Source organism: Drosophila simulans, chromosome X (assembly GCF_016746395.2).
Source record: "Drosophila simulans strain w501 chromosome X, Prin_Dsim_3.1, whole genome shotgun sequence".
NCBI classification, from domain to species: Eukaryota; Metazoa; Arthropoda; class Insecta; order Diptera; family Drosophilidae; genus Drosophila; species Drosophila simulans.
The window spans coordinates 6561558-6578764 of NC_052525.2; the positions used below are offsets into that span (position 1 = coordinate 6561558).

Sequence of the window (17207 nt, forward strand, 5' to 3'; positions counted from 1 at the left end):
TTGCCCTTGTTGAAGTTGTCTTTTTCCGATTTATTCGTAACGTTTTACACATTACACATATTGAATTAAGCTATTAAATTAGTTTACTCTGATAAATAAAGTACACAAAAAAAAAAAGAGGAATTGATCTGAATCGAGTCTAGAACATCTTCTTCCTGACCGCCGTATAGCGCTCCATGTAGACCTCGTAGCCATCGAGATCGGTGAACTGTTTCGAGTTGAACAGGTTGCCGTCGACGGCCAGGTTGCAGATCTTCGAGTCCTTGAGGATCTTGGGTGTAAAGGCCGCTGCCTGAAGGCAGTTCTCCTCGAGCCGCAGCGTCTTAAGCTTGGGACAATCGGCTACGTCCTCCGCCAGCGAGGATATTTGGTTCTGGTTGAGGTTCAGTTCGGTCACAAACAGTCCGCCCACATCGGCGGGCACATCGGTGATCTTGTTCCTGGACAGGTCCAGGACATCCAGCTGCTTCAGACCGCACAGCATGGAGGGGAACTCCTTCAGCTGATTGTTGCTCAGGTTCACGGTCTTCAGGTGCGTGCAGTTGGCCAGGGTTTTGGGCAGCCTTGTCAGCATATTGTCCATCAGCAACAGCACCTCCAGCTTGGCCAGTTCGCCCACCACCTCGTTGAGTTCCACCAGTCGATTCCCGCTTAGATTGAGGTGCTTGATTAGCGTCAGCTTGCCCAGTTCGTCGGGTACACGTTCGAAGCGATTCTCGGAGAGATCCAGGGTTTTCAGGACATTCGGGTAGGCCCTAAGCTGCGGTGGGAATTCTTGCAGCCGCTGCAAGGATATCTTCAGAATGCCCGTCTTCTGGGCCGTCTCCAAATGTTGTTTTATCTGTTTATTGCCCATTGTTGCAGGTGTCTCCAGGGAATTCAAGGTTTTTCAGCTGGTTGAAAGATGGGCGGGTCGACTGATGACAAATCCAGATCCCACACTCTTCCTGCGCGGCGGTAACTCGTTGGGCTTGCGTTTTACAGCAAGCAAAGCACTTTAACTAGCCAATTTAATTTTTATTTATTTATTTCTCTCCTGAGAAATATACCAGATCTGCAGAAAATGTGCCTAAAAATGCCACTGCTTCGATGACGAAATGGATTGGAACTCAGATAAATATTTAGTGTCGACGCAACCCTACAGGCTTAGCCGAGACAACTACTTTAAACACTGAAAACATTTCCGTACTCTTCGTTCAGTTAGTCAAGATAAGTTTTTTTATGTGGAAGCAAAAAAAAATATTGGACAATTGAACATAAACATGTCATATTTTTGCCAGTTGTAAAAAGTTTTTTATTTCATATTATATTTTAGTTTCATATAAAACCTTAGCAATTCTCGCCTAAAACTACACAATAAACTTAACATAGCGCATTTAATTCTCAGTTGTATCCCCAAAAAAACTGTATGTGTAATGCAAGCAATATTATGTTATGAAAGACTCAAAGCAATATTTATTTGTTATTATATTTTCGGTTGGTTCCGAAGCGTTCAAACATTACTCCATATTATGCAAAAATAGTATCTCTTCATATTTTTCTGGGGTCTACTATCTTTTTAGCGATGTTTCCTATTTTTACATAAGAACTAAGTATTAAATTAGATTTTATAATTAGGAAAAAAAAGATTTTGTCTGTAGAAAAAAACACAAGGAAAATCTCATCATTTTTTTTTTTTTTTTGTTTGTCTTGTTATCATTGATGGAAAATCAAAAATAAAAAAAATTAAAATAAAAGGATTGTCTTTTCTGCCAAGCGATTCGAGTTGTGATCATTGATTAATCCATGTTTATGATAGCTTTTGGCGTGGGCAGGGGATGGGAAGTGGGTTCGTTTGGGGAGGGGTTCAAAGGTCAGGGCTTAATCACAGAACTACCAACGGGGCGTTGGGGCGTGGCCCTGTCCTGGTCTCGAGTTTCAACTAAGTAGTATGATTTGTGCTAAATAAAAATAAGAATCCAAAACAGAATTCGGAATTTCGGGTTTCGGACAAAATGATGGGGACTAATAGGCAGGGTGATTGATATATCGAACGGCATATCGGGGGGCATCATCTCGCACATCTGGTCTACTTGGCACGGTCATGCTTGGAGGGCTCCACCTGCTTGGCAAACTCGCTCATCACATCCTTGTAGATGACCGGGTCAAGATTGCGACCCAGCATATAGATGAGCCACCAGTCACCGATGTCCAGTTGGCGGGACAGCGAGCGACAGATCTCCATCGGAATCATGCGATTGCTGGCGTTCAGGAGGCGGGGCCGGAATTTCGGCATGAAGATAATGCAGCCACTGCAACAAATAAATAAATAGGTCAATATAAGGTTCGAGTATGCAAAACTATTTCTTCGCTCTTAGAAATTTGGAAACTTTCGAGACTTACCGGAACACTATCAGTCCGATGAGCAGGACGAGCAGGATCCAGAACCAGAACCAGATGAAAACGTACGTCTTCTCGTTCACGATGTTTAGCGGCAGGATGCAGAGGGAGTCGTGCTTCTGCAGCGAACCGGAGGGACCATACTTGTGGAAGGTGCACTTGGTCACCCGGGGGAACACATAGACCATGGGATCCACCCTTTGCTCCTGCGGCACATCCGAAAGCTTCATGATATTGGTGCCGTACGAGAGGAACTCGCCGTCGAAGAAGCGATTCATCAGATACATCTGCACGATAATGTTGATGCAGCACAGAAATTCGCAGGCCCAGTACCGAATGGCGTACAGCTTGTGGCGCTATTAGAGAGTATAGAAGTTCGATCAGTCGGGGTATCAAGGTTGTTAGCTCCGGTTATCACCCACCTTCACGTGCTTGATCAGATAGTCCAGCAGGGCATCGCGTTTGGCCTCCTTCTCCTCGAGGGTGCAGATCGTGATGTTCAGACCCATCACAATCATGCGCATCAGGCCGCCCTCGAATTTATTCCACAGGAATTTGGGCGTATAGCAGGCCATGGCCTAAAAGCATTAGGAAATAGTATTAGAACAATTAGTAAAATACAATAAACACTTGTTTCATTTGATGTGGGGAGGCTGGAATAACATATGGCAATAGTTCAAGACAAACATTTTTTATTGAAATCTGTCGAAGCAATTGACACGTTCCAGCTGAGTTTGTTGCTTTTCATGTTTCCCAAACTATTTAGCAAGTTATTAATCATATTTGGTATTTCGCAAGTTCGGAGCACATTTGTTGGGCCTTATGTTTATATCGCTTGAGCAATACATTGACCCATAGCCCATTCCGAACCCAAGCCCATCGCAAGTGCACGGCAAGAAATGTGAAGCCATCAAAGGGTGCTTTAAAAGCAAAACATATACTCAAGGAAATCTTTTATTGAAGCAATCCTATGGTCCCCTGCATTTCAAGCAGCTACACACATTTTTATCAGTGCACATAGCACTCCCCTATATCTCCATATATATCCACACATGCCACGCACTCAATTGAACTTAATTCGAGCGATTGCGTCTGCGTCGAAGAATCGAGACCACGAGAATACAATAGTGCACAGAGAGAAAAAAAGCAGAGGATTACTTAGAATCTTCCCATGCAACATCTTGATACCTCAATCTTGGAAGAATAAACGAGATAGGTGTAAATTTGAGATTTGCTCACACCATAGAGATATGATAATTGTATGTGCAATTGATATGCGTGATTACCAAGTTTCAGATCAACATCTTTCTGTCTTTATAATACAGATTCTAGAGTGAAAACTTATGCTACGAGACTCACCTGGAAGAAAAGCACGAAGCACACCCACTGGTAGTAGGTGTAGTACTTCTTGGCATCCTCGTCGCCGAAATCATTTGCCACACCGGGATGAGCCACCTCGCGGCCAACCTGAAAAGGTAAAAATTTTCCATAAATAAGTGATTTAAGAAAATATATATAATGTACCAACATGAAGCTGGTAATCCACACCCAATCAGTGTCACCTCCACCAGATAGCCACAATTGAACACACCAAGCGGGCACTTGAGTTCTCCTCGTGGTTTCCCTGATTTAATTCGCCCACATACTCCAAAGCACGCTCTGTGTGCACTTAGTTAGTGCGACTTGGATGGTAATTTGATCGGCTAAACTGCCAAAATCAAAAAATATTTCCACGAAATCGTGGCTTAGGGAGCTATCAAACTGTTTCCTGCCTTGCATGAAATATGAGCCCAATCCCCAGAGGAGCTGTGCACAGCAAGAAAACGATTTCAAGCTTCCAGTTCTCTATTGGATCATTCCAAGAGACCTGCTAGGGGGACACTGGAGTTCCAATCTTGAGGGAATTCAATTTCGGTTTTTTTTTTTGGTGTTCTTGATTTGGCTCTTTTACCCACTACAACCGATTGTAGAAATCGCGGCCCGCAGCAGAAAGGAGGCAGCAGCAGACAACGCCCAGTTTATAATTGCTTTATAGGCCGGGCATGAATTATGAGTGTTGTACTACACATATCGTATATGTGCATATGGATACCTTGGATGAAGTCCAAAGGGTCGGACGTGTTCCGCGTACAGAAAACTTGACAGGCGGGCAAAAAAAATAAAATAAAATAAAATAAAACTAAGCAAGACAAGCGAATGGCATTGAAAGCGATCTGCAGGAGGATGGGAACACATTTTTAATTGTGCTGGATCTGGAATGAAGCGGAAGTGCCACAAAGGCTCTCAACGAACGGATGCAGTTCGAATAGGGTTAAGATAGCCACTCCAGAAGAGCTGTCCGAAAGTATGCTACGATATAATTACATGAAAAATCCGAATCCCCAACTCACCTGTCTGCGAAAGGCATCCGGCATGGTGAAGGTGCTGTGGATCCAGCAGAACGTGTTGACCACGTGCGGCGGTACGCCATTGACGATGCAGCTGATCGGCTGGCCCACGTACTGGGTGGCGGTGATGATCAGGCTGCAGGTGAGCAGGAGCACCGTGGTGAAGGAGTTGTGCAGCCGGAAGACGGCGTTGTCCGTCTGGATGTCCTGCCACTTGAGGTAGCTCTTCAGGCTACCCAGCAACTTATACATCTTGGCACAGCTTGGGTCTCAGTGGGCAAGGATCAGGATCTGTCGGGAGCTTCTCCTCCGGGCAGTGTGCTTGGTCTTCCCGAACGGAAACGGTGTTACGCTAGACGCGATTTCAACTTTCTCTTGCCGGTTCTTGTCTTGTTTCGAATTCTCTTCGCCTTCAGCTTTCGATGCATATCAACTGTAAGGATATAATGGATACAAATCTATAAAATGTCTTCAAGAGGCGTCCACAAGTTACAATCAAATTGATCCAATTAGACTTAATTTAATTTCGGTGTAGGTGAACTTAGCAAATAGAATGCTGCTATCTCGCTATCTGTGAAGTACATATCGCTGATTGGAAGACTACGAGATACACCTAGCACTTGAAGTTCGCCGAAATGTGTACAATTTCGTGGTGAACTGTGAGCTTCTGATTGATAAATGCGCAGAGCGTGAGTATTTTGGCATAAATCAACATCAACTAATAGAATCTTGAGACGGTTTCAATTTCAATTAAAGATACATCTCGCAGCCACGACGTCGAGCAGCCACAGAGATCCCTTGTCGGCTGGGAAAATTGATGCGCCATTTAAGTAACCAATTGCCATTTGCTCCACTTGCCTGTGTGGCCCGCTGCCAACTGAGACGGATTTCTGCTCCCGCTCCGGCTTTGGTTTCTCCTCTCTTCTTGTCCGCCCGAGAAGACACCCAACTGGGGGCAATGCACCTCCAGTGGCTCTGGTTCCTCTCGCGATCTTTGCGCAACGCATTTGACCCAAGCGCCACTGGAAGACCCCGTCTCAATTATGTTAAATCGTTTCGGTTTCTTTGTCATCGTATTTTGTATTTTACTCTTTGGGAGTCGTCAGCTCGATCAGCCCATTGGTATATTACTGTACTGTACTCTCAATATATATCCCTATTTTGTGTAAAGCGAAGATGCAGTCAGTAAATCCTTATCATTTGCAACCACAGAAGGAACTCCATGGCATGTAGGCTCCCAAAACCAACTGCGCCCAGCCATTTCGCACATAAATTGCCTCCTTGCTGGCCCAAAAGCCCGCCCCCTTATATCCACAGCCCCCTCAACGCTTCGCTGACTTTGCCATTTAGCTTTTGAAGTTGCAGCCACATGAACAATGGCCAACATCCTCCCACCTTCCACCTCCCGTTTGCACACTCGCACACACATGCAACTGCCACTTGTTGTTGATTTTTCTTTGCTTTTCCTAGGCATTTTCATTGCCAAGGCCGTGGGGCCCATGGACTGCAGCAAGTGTTGCCAGTTGATAGACGCGTATATGGTGGAATTTTCGCTGTGCAAATTGCAATTTGTTTCGGTTTCTAAATGGGGGGGAAAATAACGAAAAGTGGGCGCTAGTTTTAGGTGTCAGCGCTGCCAATTGTTTTGCGAAAAGGTCGTCGCAACTGCATTAATGTTATTTACGTGCTGTCGCTGCACAATCATCTGCATTGAAATACCCTAAAATACCCATTGAAATGTGGGGAATGCTGGCTAAGTCACTTGATCCCAAATTGGAGAACTACTCGTACATCTACACCAAATAAATAATAATAAATAGCTTTTAGTTAAAATTAAAAAAGGTACAACATGTACATGCTTCCCTTTTTCGTAACACATCGTTTCACTTTTCTAATTTTTAGTGACTGATTTTACTTTGCAAATTTACTTAGTGATTGTCATTGTTCATTTTCCTAGCGTCCGTACACTTTGTTGTCGGGTCTTTTGAAAGCTTTAACATGCTTAACCTTAACATGAATACAAACACGAGAACTGCAATGGCAATTGCATTTGGAATCTGGGTTTTTTCTAGTCTCTTTGTTTTGTTTCAATTTGTTGCGGGAGTCTGTCTCTTGAAGTTGTGACGTCAACTCAAATGCATTCGACTGTACAGCGGGTTGGCTTTGAGTCGAGCGGAGTTGAATCATTTTCATTAGGGTTTGGTTGCTGTTTTACTGGGTTTCGGTTGTTTGGTTTTGGTTAGCAGCTGGTCCCCAGAGCGGAAGTTGCCCTCCGGCTGTGCGTGTGTGAGAAATACTAGGGGTGGCATCAATAAGCACATACTACTCACGCACATAGCTACATATAGGTTAACCTTATGATACTTCTAAAGTAAGATACCTAAATGCAACCCTGTAGCCGAAACCCAGTTAAGTATTGCAAACAGCTAATACATTTTGCGCTGCAAGACTTCAAAATGACAGCCAGTCAAATACGATATTCAATACTCTGTAGAAAGTGGCAGAAACTAAACTTATCCAGAGATTAAACAACCTGTTTCACAAGACCCAATATTTGTTGCCCAATCAATTTGGTTTTAAGGGTAACCAGTTTTTCAGCTTACGTACATGGAATTCGATGATAAATTAATGGTTTTACAAATATATATAACCAATAGCTATCGGCTCACGCTGCCATCCTTTTTGGTCATCCACTTCTGCGGCTAGTAACTTGCATGCAGCTCTTGTGGGATCGTATCGGATCGGTTTAGATGGGATGGGATAGTATGGTATGGTATCGTTTCGGATCGTTAGAATGCAGAAACCGCAACGTAGCGTGCTCATAATAGGGATACAAAGAATGGGAGTGAGCGAAGGTGGCTAGCTAGGTATAGTAGTGCCCACTACGTGCTCCTCCCCCTATTTGATTCCCTGATTGGAGACACATGCTCGGAAACAATGAGTCGCCACTGTTCTGCGTCACTTAAATTGACCATTTCCGTTTGGTGGGGGCAAGAATTTGTTGCTCAGGGGAAGGGGGGCGATGTCGGTAGGGAGCATCTTCGGGATGGCAGAGATGCCATAGATGTCGCCGAACCCGTCAGACGGCTAACTTCTAAAGCGGACATCTAATGTCGGGAAGATTCATGGGAAATTGTAAGGAAACGAAAGAAGAGTGGAGACTCTGGTGAGGGGCAGATGGAAGCATGGGACGCTAATAGGAGAAACCTCAAAAAAGGAAATGAGAAGAATGGTGGAAAAAAAGATTCATGAGACTTTGGGAAAACTTAGAGTCAAGACCAACGTTGAAGTGATAAAACACTGTAAACACAATCGTAAATCATGACAATAAAAAATCGTATTTAAAATATCATAAGAAAATCTGGTAAACTTCAGTTGAGCAAAATTACATTTGCAAACAAATCTTTGTATCTTAGCAAGATGAATTATTGCTAACTATAACTGACGTAGTGACCCAAAACAACGCCTACGATTGTTGGCCCATCGTAAAGAGTAGTTTCAGTTTTTAGTAAAGCGGTCATATAACAATACTTCCTATTATTACGAAGAGTGGCATAATAGTTAAGGTTTTAGAGTTCTGGTAGAACTGACAATATCATCAAGAACCCTGCATGAATTTGCTCGGTAGAGCCTCCAAACGTCCTTGATATCACCTGACTTTCGACGACTGTCGATCAGATCCAATTGGCTCCAATGGGCTTTAATCAAAATGATGCCTCGAGGCTGACATCTCGCTTAATCTCGGGGGATCGTATTATAGTTATACAACTAATCCCAATGTCTCTATCTCTGTCCCTGTCGCCCAGCTGGGCTTTCTCGTTCTTCAGAAGTCATCGGTGTTATTCGAAAGCTCGGCTCGAAAGCTTCTTCTCTCGATTAGGCAGCTTTCGTTGGCAAGATGAAGAATGCATTCCCCCGTTTTAACCCCACATTTGTTTTTGGATATTTTTGATTACGTTTTTGTGATAGACTTACGCAGAATTCCGTTGTCTTGTCAGGCTCTTCTTCTGGCTTTTTGTTTTGCTGCTCTTCTTTATATTTTCGATTTTTTGTCACAGCATGGCGCGTGTGTGTGTTTGTTTTGGGACTGCTTCCTCTTCTTTAAATATTTTTGATTTATTTCTTGAATCAGCTGCCAGGTGGCCGTAGAATTTGCATGAAACAGGTTCTCGAATGCAGCCCACAGGGCCTTAAACAATATATTTTCGAAATATGACTGTCAAAAGAAAAAACCGCGCACACACACTCACTGCAAAAAATACCAACGCAAAATGGAAATTTCCAAAAAAAAAATGTGTACTTTAGTTCCTGTAAGCAATCCGGTCGAATTCCGTGTGTCGTGTACAAGGGGTTTTCACGATTTTCGCTGTGTTTCGAATTTTTCTTGTAATTTTCCTGTGTTTCGAGCGCCGCGTAGACGCTCGCAATGGCTTTTGTAGCACGCTGTCGCCGTCGCCGTCGACTGCCGCTTGGTTTTCAAATTTCACAGCAAAACTCAAAACCCATTCCATTCTCATTCCATTTCCCATTCCGCGCCATTCCGCTCTCCGTTCCAAGCTGTGCTCTCTCGCTGCGCTTGCAGCGAAACAGCTGGCTATGAAACCTCAATTACTAGCATGCGTAAGCATTTTTGATTTTACGTTTTTAATGAAAACTGAGCTGAGAGTTTCTGTTGTTTAATTCGCTCTTTTTTTCAACTCTCTCTTGTGCTCTCGCTCTCACTCTCTCTCCCGCTCTCCACATTTGTTTATTTAAACGAATTAAGCCTTAAATTAAACTGATCGCTAGCAATGAACTAAAATTGGAGCAGCAATTGCCCAGGAGATATTTTTTTTTCCAACCCCTCTTGATAAGTCTTTGAGCCACCGTACCTATTTTACAGATAGCTCGGCTTCTTTTCCTGCTTGGCTAACTCCAATTTCGTTTTTTGTTCACTTATTTTCGGGTATCTCTTGTTTTGGCTTACGAAAAGGTACGGAATAACTTGAAATTCTTAATATCTGCACTGCAAGAAATTTTACCATGCATAAGAAAACGATTAAGCGATTCTGGTTTTGAAAATTATCAAATCAGTTGAGCTCACCAAAAATTATACATGCATTATTCCCAATAAACCTGATTTTGGATACAAATTATGGTTATACAAAGCATTTGAGAATAAAAGAGAAATCTTCGTTAACAATGGGTGGTAAAAACATTCCAAACCGTCAAAGACTAGAGCCCATGAGTTGTTATTAAACAATTATAGCTGATTGATGGATAGGAATTCATATACAGTATTTCATACTTTCGGTAATGATTTCGAAAGCACAATATAAGCCCAGCTTCTATTTGGTTGTCAATAATGTTATTGTATGTACTGTATGTACATAACATGGCAAGATACTGCCTCAACATACCATGTAGTTGTATTTCATTGATATTCGCCGATCCTCCGACTTTTTAATGTTTTGTTTATATAATCTTGGAATGGTCTATGCATTTTCCCTGCCTCAGCATAGGTTTCTCGGGACGCCGACGGATGGATCCCGATAAGAACGTGTTTCGCAACGAAAACCAAGTGATATCGGATCCGATTTTTTGCTAAATCTTTCGGCGTGTGCGCACACTTTCGGTCTGTCTGTCAGTCAGTCAGTTAGTCATTGAGTCAGTTAGTCAATTGGCCTGCCCTACCATTATGCCCCTCAATATATGGCCCGATCTCAAGTTACAGTTATGTCTATATGCGATTTATGCGGCTGTGTGTGTGGTTGGGGAGTGCTTTTGGCATTGCAACCGCATTTCAGCCTGGATTCTCCCGCCCTTTTAATGGTTTTGTCTTACGTTCCGGCCCTAAAGAAATCGGTCGTGTTCCCATCTCCCCGATTCCCATCTCCATGGTATCATGCGGCGAGTTCGTGTTGCTTTTAATTTTAAATTAAGGTTTTTTTCGGGCTCGCTCGTCTTGACATGGCCTTTTTATGGGGCCACAATAAACTGCGCACTTTCGGGCATACAAAAACGAAATCAAACCTTACCTTAAAACCCCCTACCACCAAAAGAAAAAAAAAACTGTAGAGGTTGGAAAAAATGTTAAGTGCGCTGTCATTGCCACGGACATGAGAAGCGAGTAAATTGAACTCGAATTGAAGTTTGAAATTTTGGGTCTACTTATTTGTAACTCGACTGTATCACCCACCACAGCATAAATACTCGACAAAACCATTGTCCGCTCAAGAGAGATGCCCGCGTAGAGACAGATGTCACATAACTTAACCATTTAATTAAATGTCTCGATTATTTCCATTTGATATTTACCTTTTAAATCGACTCGCACATGTGCAATCAACTGTCGGCAAACAGATACATTCTCTTAACACATACTGTACCCACACGAAATGCCGAAAACATGCGGACACAGGTATCATTGGTGGTACCTTTCACTTGGCCAAGTGTCACGTCTGTCGCAATCGGTCCATTAACCACACACTCCCCGCCACTCCCTCCTCCCCAGACCATAAGCCGCAAAGGTACTGGAACCAGGTATCGGTGGTATCGATATCAGCGGACTCATGTACGTGAGCAGGAGCACGAACGTGGAATTGCATTTATTTTTATCTCAGTGTGTTCTCCTCTCAGAGAAATTCGCTCACTCAAATGTGCAAATCTCATTTGTTGCAGCAGCTGCTCCTGTTTTTGCAACTTCCTTTTTGGTCTGCTTCCTTAAAAGGGATGGGAAAGAGAGAGAGAGAGAGAGAAAGAAAAGAGAGAAAAAGGGGGTTGATAAAGGGGGACTGCAGCTTCCTTTTATGTCTGGCTTTTACTACACAGAGAAAAATATGAATGAAGATACTGAAAGTGACATATATTTATGCCCACGTAGAAATTAAAAACGCGTACTTAAACATCATATTTATAAGTATTGTTAATTTTTGTATAAAAAACAGAACCATAGTTAGAATTAAACATACTTATTTTTCAGTTGTGTATGTACCATGTTCGTGTGCAAGTAAAAAACAATTTGCAGAACATTCAACGATCAAAAGGAATCGTATGGAAAATACCAGATTCCGTGGACCATCGCAAGGGTTCTATAAATAGAGTGAGTCCGCGCATATGTTTTCAAGTCAGCGAAGATCGTCAATATGCGTGGTACTGGAAATTCATCAGGCAAGCTGGAGAACAATCTTGTAGAGGTGCTCAAAATAGAGTTCCTTTCGGTGGAAAATTAGCACGAAGCACAAGGCCTTCAAAGAACTCCAGAAAGATCGTTAAATCTTTTTAAGGTGTTCCATTATAAGAAGACATTCTAAGAAGTACGAAGTCAAGAAAACTATACTCAAAACTTGGAGATTTTGCAATTATTGATATTTCACAATACAATTATAATAAAATTTCTTTAAATTTCTTAATTGATATGTAGATTTATTAAATGATCAATTTGACAAACATAAAACGAGCATTGACTTGCTTTAAAGTGATCTTCCATCGCATTCTAGCCAAAACCTGAAGATAATGATATTAAAACGACAAAAAAAAAAAAAAAACGATCTAGGAAACATTCAAGTGTCTAAGCGATCTTCCAGACTATTCATGTAGCACTTGAGTCTTCCCCTCCTCCGTTTCCCTACAGATCTCTACGAACGAACATTTTTCTGGTCGTTAATGCCCTATGAAGATCATGTTCGGAGACTTGAATAGGGAGTACTTATAATGAGGTGGAAACATGGGTACAAGTGCGGATCGGAAAGACTTAATGTCGAATGGTCGGCTATATGGTGAAATTGCTTCCCTTCTGGCAGCATTCCAATCTTGGCTTCTTCGACGAAGTTACGGGTGTAGCCATATATCAGTCCAAAATGAGAAACCCGCTTGGCTTTCAATTACCAAGTCGTGGGCTTGGCTTGGCTTGTCTTGGACTTTTTTTGTGCTGGCCAATTGGTTGATGGTACTGGTATTCTTGATCGGTTGACAATGCTCCCCGCACTCTCTTTTTTCCCGAAGATTCTCGAGTCGAAGAATCAGTAGAAGAAACGCAGAAAAAAGTTGAATGCCCTCGTTTTGGTTTGAAGTTGCCCACTCCACAAAAAAGAAACAAGTATACAGAGGAAGTCAGGGAACTCGAAGCTTGAAATACCCTAGGGTGCTTGATAAAAACAATTTGGTCTCAGTATACAAATTCTTCTCTAGGGCTTATTATGATTCAGTCAAACTAATGTTTGAGTATCTTGAGTAAAACTTTTTGATAACTTTTTTAGAACTGTAGGCTCAATACAAAAAACTCAGTATCCGTCTAGGTGAGCGTATGGTAAAACCACCTAAGAAAGCATACCAAATATGCCAACACAAGCCATCAACTTGGGAGACAGAGCAGAGGAACAAAGGCAAAGTATCTTTGTATCTGTATCTGTGCACTGGGACTCTGTGTGAGCCCGTTTGTTTGTTTTTTATGCTCTACGCGTCACGTACTAAGTGCCTTTTACCTGTTGCTGGCTGCACAGCAAGTTTCAGGTGGGGTCAATGACGATAACCGATGGGCCCGGCGATAGCGATAGCCGATTAGCGATTGCCAGGGCGCCAGAAAAGGATATATGGATATACCATATCTAGCCCTAGAGGCTCTAGCCCTGTTACCTGGCAACCCGTTTAGCCAACAACAAACAAACGATTTGAGAGAGCGGAGTCAGCGTCAGTGATGGCAAAAGTATTTGAATGAGGTTTAAAATAGACAAAACTGTAAGCCATGTGCTTATTATATTAAGTCGTATCTGAATTGGTTCTTTCTTTATCAACCGTGTTGTGAAAATCCCAATAATATACATAGACTTACTTGGCGCCCGACTTGGAGTCCAGACCTTTGGGGTTTATTAGCCGTACACTCTGTTAGAGGCTAACATATTTGGAATTCGGAAATTAAGTCTTAACAAAAATACTTTCAAAATAATTAACGATCATCTGACACACCGTTTTTGAATTCAGTAACCTTTATTGACCTCTGGATATACCAAACTCTGGATGAAGTGCAATTTGTGTTGATGATTTTAAGTTTTAATATACTGATAGTATTTCATAGTTAAGCTTTATTGTTTGGGTCAGCCCTACGTCTAAAAATAACCACAAATTGATTGGCTGACCTATGCTGACCTCTGAAACTGGCTAGATCTTGCTAAAGCTAAACTTGGCTTGAAAATAGCCGAAATTTCGCCGCTCAAGCCTCCTCTCTCGCTCTCCTCGCTCTTTTTTTTTTTTGGCCAGCGAAACGAACGGGAACGGAGTCGCAGCGGCGTTTCAGTTCCAGTATAAACTTGGCATTTGCTGACGACGCTGACTGTTTGATTTACCTAGAGTAGAGAAGCATAAAACGTACTGCTGTGACGTAATCATGTGGCCGCCCAAGCACGCCCACATTGGCTGGCTTTCAAGCCTTGCTCTCGTCGTTCTCCTGATGAGCCTGCAAATGGTAACGGTGTCGGGGATCGAGTGCTACGTGTGCGACACGAGCGATACGGAGCATCCGTTCCAGTGCGGCGAGTGGTTCGAGCGATACGACATACCGGACATCCAGCCCCAAAATTGTTCCAGTGTCCACGGCGCCCAGTTCTGTGTGAAGCACGTTGGTCGTTTTGAGGGTGGAATCGGGGCGAAGAGGTTCTGCAGTTCGAAGGACATGGGCAACTATTGTGACTATGTGCGAAACAAGGGCGATCGCATGGACTATCGCAGCTGCATCTATACTTGTGATACGGACGGTTGCAATGCCGCTGGAAGGCTGGAACTGGAATGGGGCGTGGCAGCGGCGCTCCTCACTCTCACATGGCTCTTACGGCACTGACAGCATCGGGCGGATAGAGCCGAAAAGAGCTGCAGCACTACATTAATTTTTTTTGTCGTTAATTATAAGTTGTAACAAAGTAACTGACACACAAAACAGACACTCTAGTATAGGTAAAAACGAAAACCAAAAACAAAAATATATAAACAAATACCGAGAAAAAAAAACAATATTTTGTTTTTCTATCTGCGGGATCCGAAACCAGGTGGAAACGGATCGACAACTGAGCGGGGAACGGTTGGCAGTGGAACAGCAGGTAAATCAAATGCCGATGAAATTTTCTCTCACGAATTTCCTCTCTTTGAGCCACGCTTGCGCAATTAGAGAGAGTGAACCTAAAAGGTTTTTATTTTATTGAAGAAAACCATGCATACCCTACAAAAGAGCTTGATTTAATTTTATTTTTAGAAACATTTAATGTTAAGGTTTCATTTTGAATGCATCTCAAATTTTTAATATATTGACGTTAATTTCCTGGGCGAAAGAGATGTGTCATCAAAGTATTTGAATGCCACGAATCTCCGTAAAATTTTTTAATTGGTCAGACCCATAAAGAACACCTTGAGTCGTGCGACGGTGACACAGTTTGGTTTTAGCAGAATTCCCAGGGCGATGCGAAGATCGCCTTTTTAAAAGCCGACGACGATCTGGTGACCTCCGATCGAACGGCGAACGCAATCAATCGGAATTGGATTTGACATTCCTCCATTTGGCAATTGAACGAGATCATTTAAGCCAGCTCAATTTGCGGCTGATTGATTAAGCTCAAAGAGAGCGCAACCTGAGGCAGAAAAAACATCTACTCCCGCTAAAAGACGGACGGACAGCTCAACGGACAGACCGACGGACGGACAGTTGCGTAATTGCTTAAATTGAAATCGCCTTGAGGCGCTATCATTGGGCATGCGACACTAATTCGAGCTGGACACCACGATCTCGGTGACAGAGTCGCCCATAAGAGGCCAAAAATAGGTATAATTTCGCCTGTGCCAAAATAGATAAGTTGTGCAAAAAAAGATTGAAAAATCGTGGTTAATGTTATTAAAACTTGTCAGAAGAAAGAACTGCCTACCTTAAATAATTTTTACTTTACAAAGCGAGACAGAGAGAGTCTAAGGCCTGAATCTATCGAATTTAATCGCATCGTGTCGATTCTTTATCAGCATTTCAACTGTCACATTTGGCCTGTCCCCCTATCACTTATTCGTCCCTCTCATTACGTCGATGCCGTCTTTATTTAAAGATTGAAAAAAAGATCATAGAAATTATAATTTTTTCCATTTTTCAAACATAGATAGGAACGAAGGTTGACTGAGAGGTGTTATGGTGTTAAGGGGATAGAATAGTAAGAGTGACATTGAAAGCCTATTCAAAGTGATGGGTGATTTAAGTCATCAACCTAGACTTTATGTTTTTCTTGTTTTAGTCTTCAAAAACTCTTATCTTTCGATTACGGTTGCGCAATGTAAAAAGTGTTCTATATATTTCCTATTAAAAATTGGTACTATCTAGCCTTGAACTGATGGAAAATTGATTTAAAACAATTTAAGTGGTTTTTTCAGATGTGATTTGAAAATATATATAGATTAAGATCTTAAATAGCTCTGCATACCAGATGCTCAAGGTCATTGCCAAGACCAAAACCCGAGTTGATTGTAAAGAAAGCAGACGCATTTGGAAAATTCTCGTAAATTCCCAACAATTTCGAAACGTGTGCCACATGCTGCACGCAAAACGCGGAAGGGAGGGAGGATGAAGAAATGGCAGAGGAACAGACAGAAAAGAAGGGACGAAGAATGAGAGAATAATGTGGATAATGTAGAACAACCCCCGAAACAAAAACAATCTGGTCAACCCTGAAATTTTAAAATGCTTCCTGGGAAATCCGCTCTCGCCAGGCTGCTGCGTCATTATCCTTTGGGGGTGGATCTCTCCCACCCAAAGAGAGAAAGCCGAGCGAGAAAGCGCTGAGTACAGAGAGTCTGAGAGAGAGAGAGAGCGAGGTCCTTTGTTCCTGCTTCCTGTTCCTGTTCCTGATTCCCAACAAAGGAACTTCGACTCAGATTCCGTTCTCAAAATCCCAACTCAACTAGAACTGACCTACGTTTGATGTTTTTTGCGTCATTCGCGGAAGCCAAAGGATTCCAAAAGATGACGACACAAAGGACACAAAGGGCGGAAGTTTTCTTTTAGCGGAAAGCGAATTTTCCAACGACGAAGGTCGTTCACTTGTGAACTTCATTTTCGGGGGTGGATTCCATCAGCCAAACAGGATTTCGTTTTGAGGTTTTGCGTGTTATTGAAAGGAGTTTGTCTTTTGTTTCGTATGGCGTAAGGATAAATAGTATAAATTAAAGCCTATTATGACTGCGGCACGGCTTAACTTCTGTAAATTGCCAATAAGTCGCTATAAATTGTGGCTTTTCTGATATAATTGGGGATGCTTCAACATCCCCCCAAAAATGGGACCCCTTTCCGTGACGGCTTACGGCGGTGTGTGCTAATCCGCACAAATTAAATGCAATTGAAATAAATTTGCATGCCAAGAGATTGGCAAATAAATGTATGCAACAAGTGTCCCAATTGCATATAATTTATTGGCAACAAATTCCAGGCTAGCCAATGGGCAT

The 17207-nt window shown here is 42.5% G+C and overlaps 3 protein-coding genes across 3 annotated transcripts; 1 reads left to right on the forward strand and 2 right to left on the reverse strand.

Moving 5' to 3' along the window:
* Nucleotides 1-15: 15 nt before the first annotated feature.
* On the reverse strand, nt 16-1080 carry LOC6725327 (leucine-rich repeat-containing protein 57). The gene has a single exon (XM_002106308.4). It carries the CDS (start codon nt 854-856, stop codon nt 140-142), a length of 717 nt encoding a protein of 238 aa, XP_002106344.1. The 5' UTR covers nt 857-1080; the 3' UTR covers nt 16-139.
* Nucleotides 1081-1427: 347 nt separating this feature from the next.
* On the reverse strand, nt 1428-9279 carry LOC6725328 (innexin inx1). Its single transcript, XM_016172892.3, has 6 exons — nt 8742-9279; nt 4770-5199; nt 3739-3846; nt 2802-2957; nt 2383-2735; nt 1428-2291 (listed from the first exon to the last, which is right to left on the reverse strand). The coding sequence occupies exons 2-6, from the start codon at nt 5016-5018 to the stop codon at nt 2069-2071; spliced, it is 1089 nt and encodes a 362-aa protein (XP_016038389.1). The 5' UTR covers nt 5019-5199; nt 8742-9279; the 3' UTR covers nt 1428-2068.
* Nucleotides 9280-14008: 4729 nt separating this feature from the next.
* Nucleotides 14009-14697, forward strand: LOC6725329 (U-scoloptoxin(05)-Er1a). The gene has a single exon (XM_002106310.4). It carries the CDS (start codon nt 14128-14130, stop codon nt 14575-14577), a length of 450 nt encoding a protein of 149 aa, XP_002106346.1. The 5' UTR covers nt 14009-14127; the 3' UTR covers nt 14578-14697.
* Nucleotides 14698-17207: the final 2510 nt, after the last annotated feature.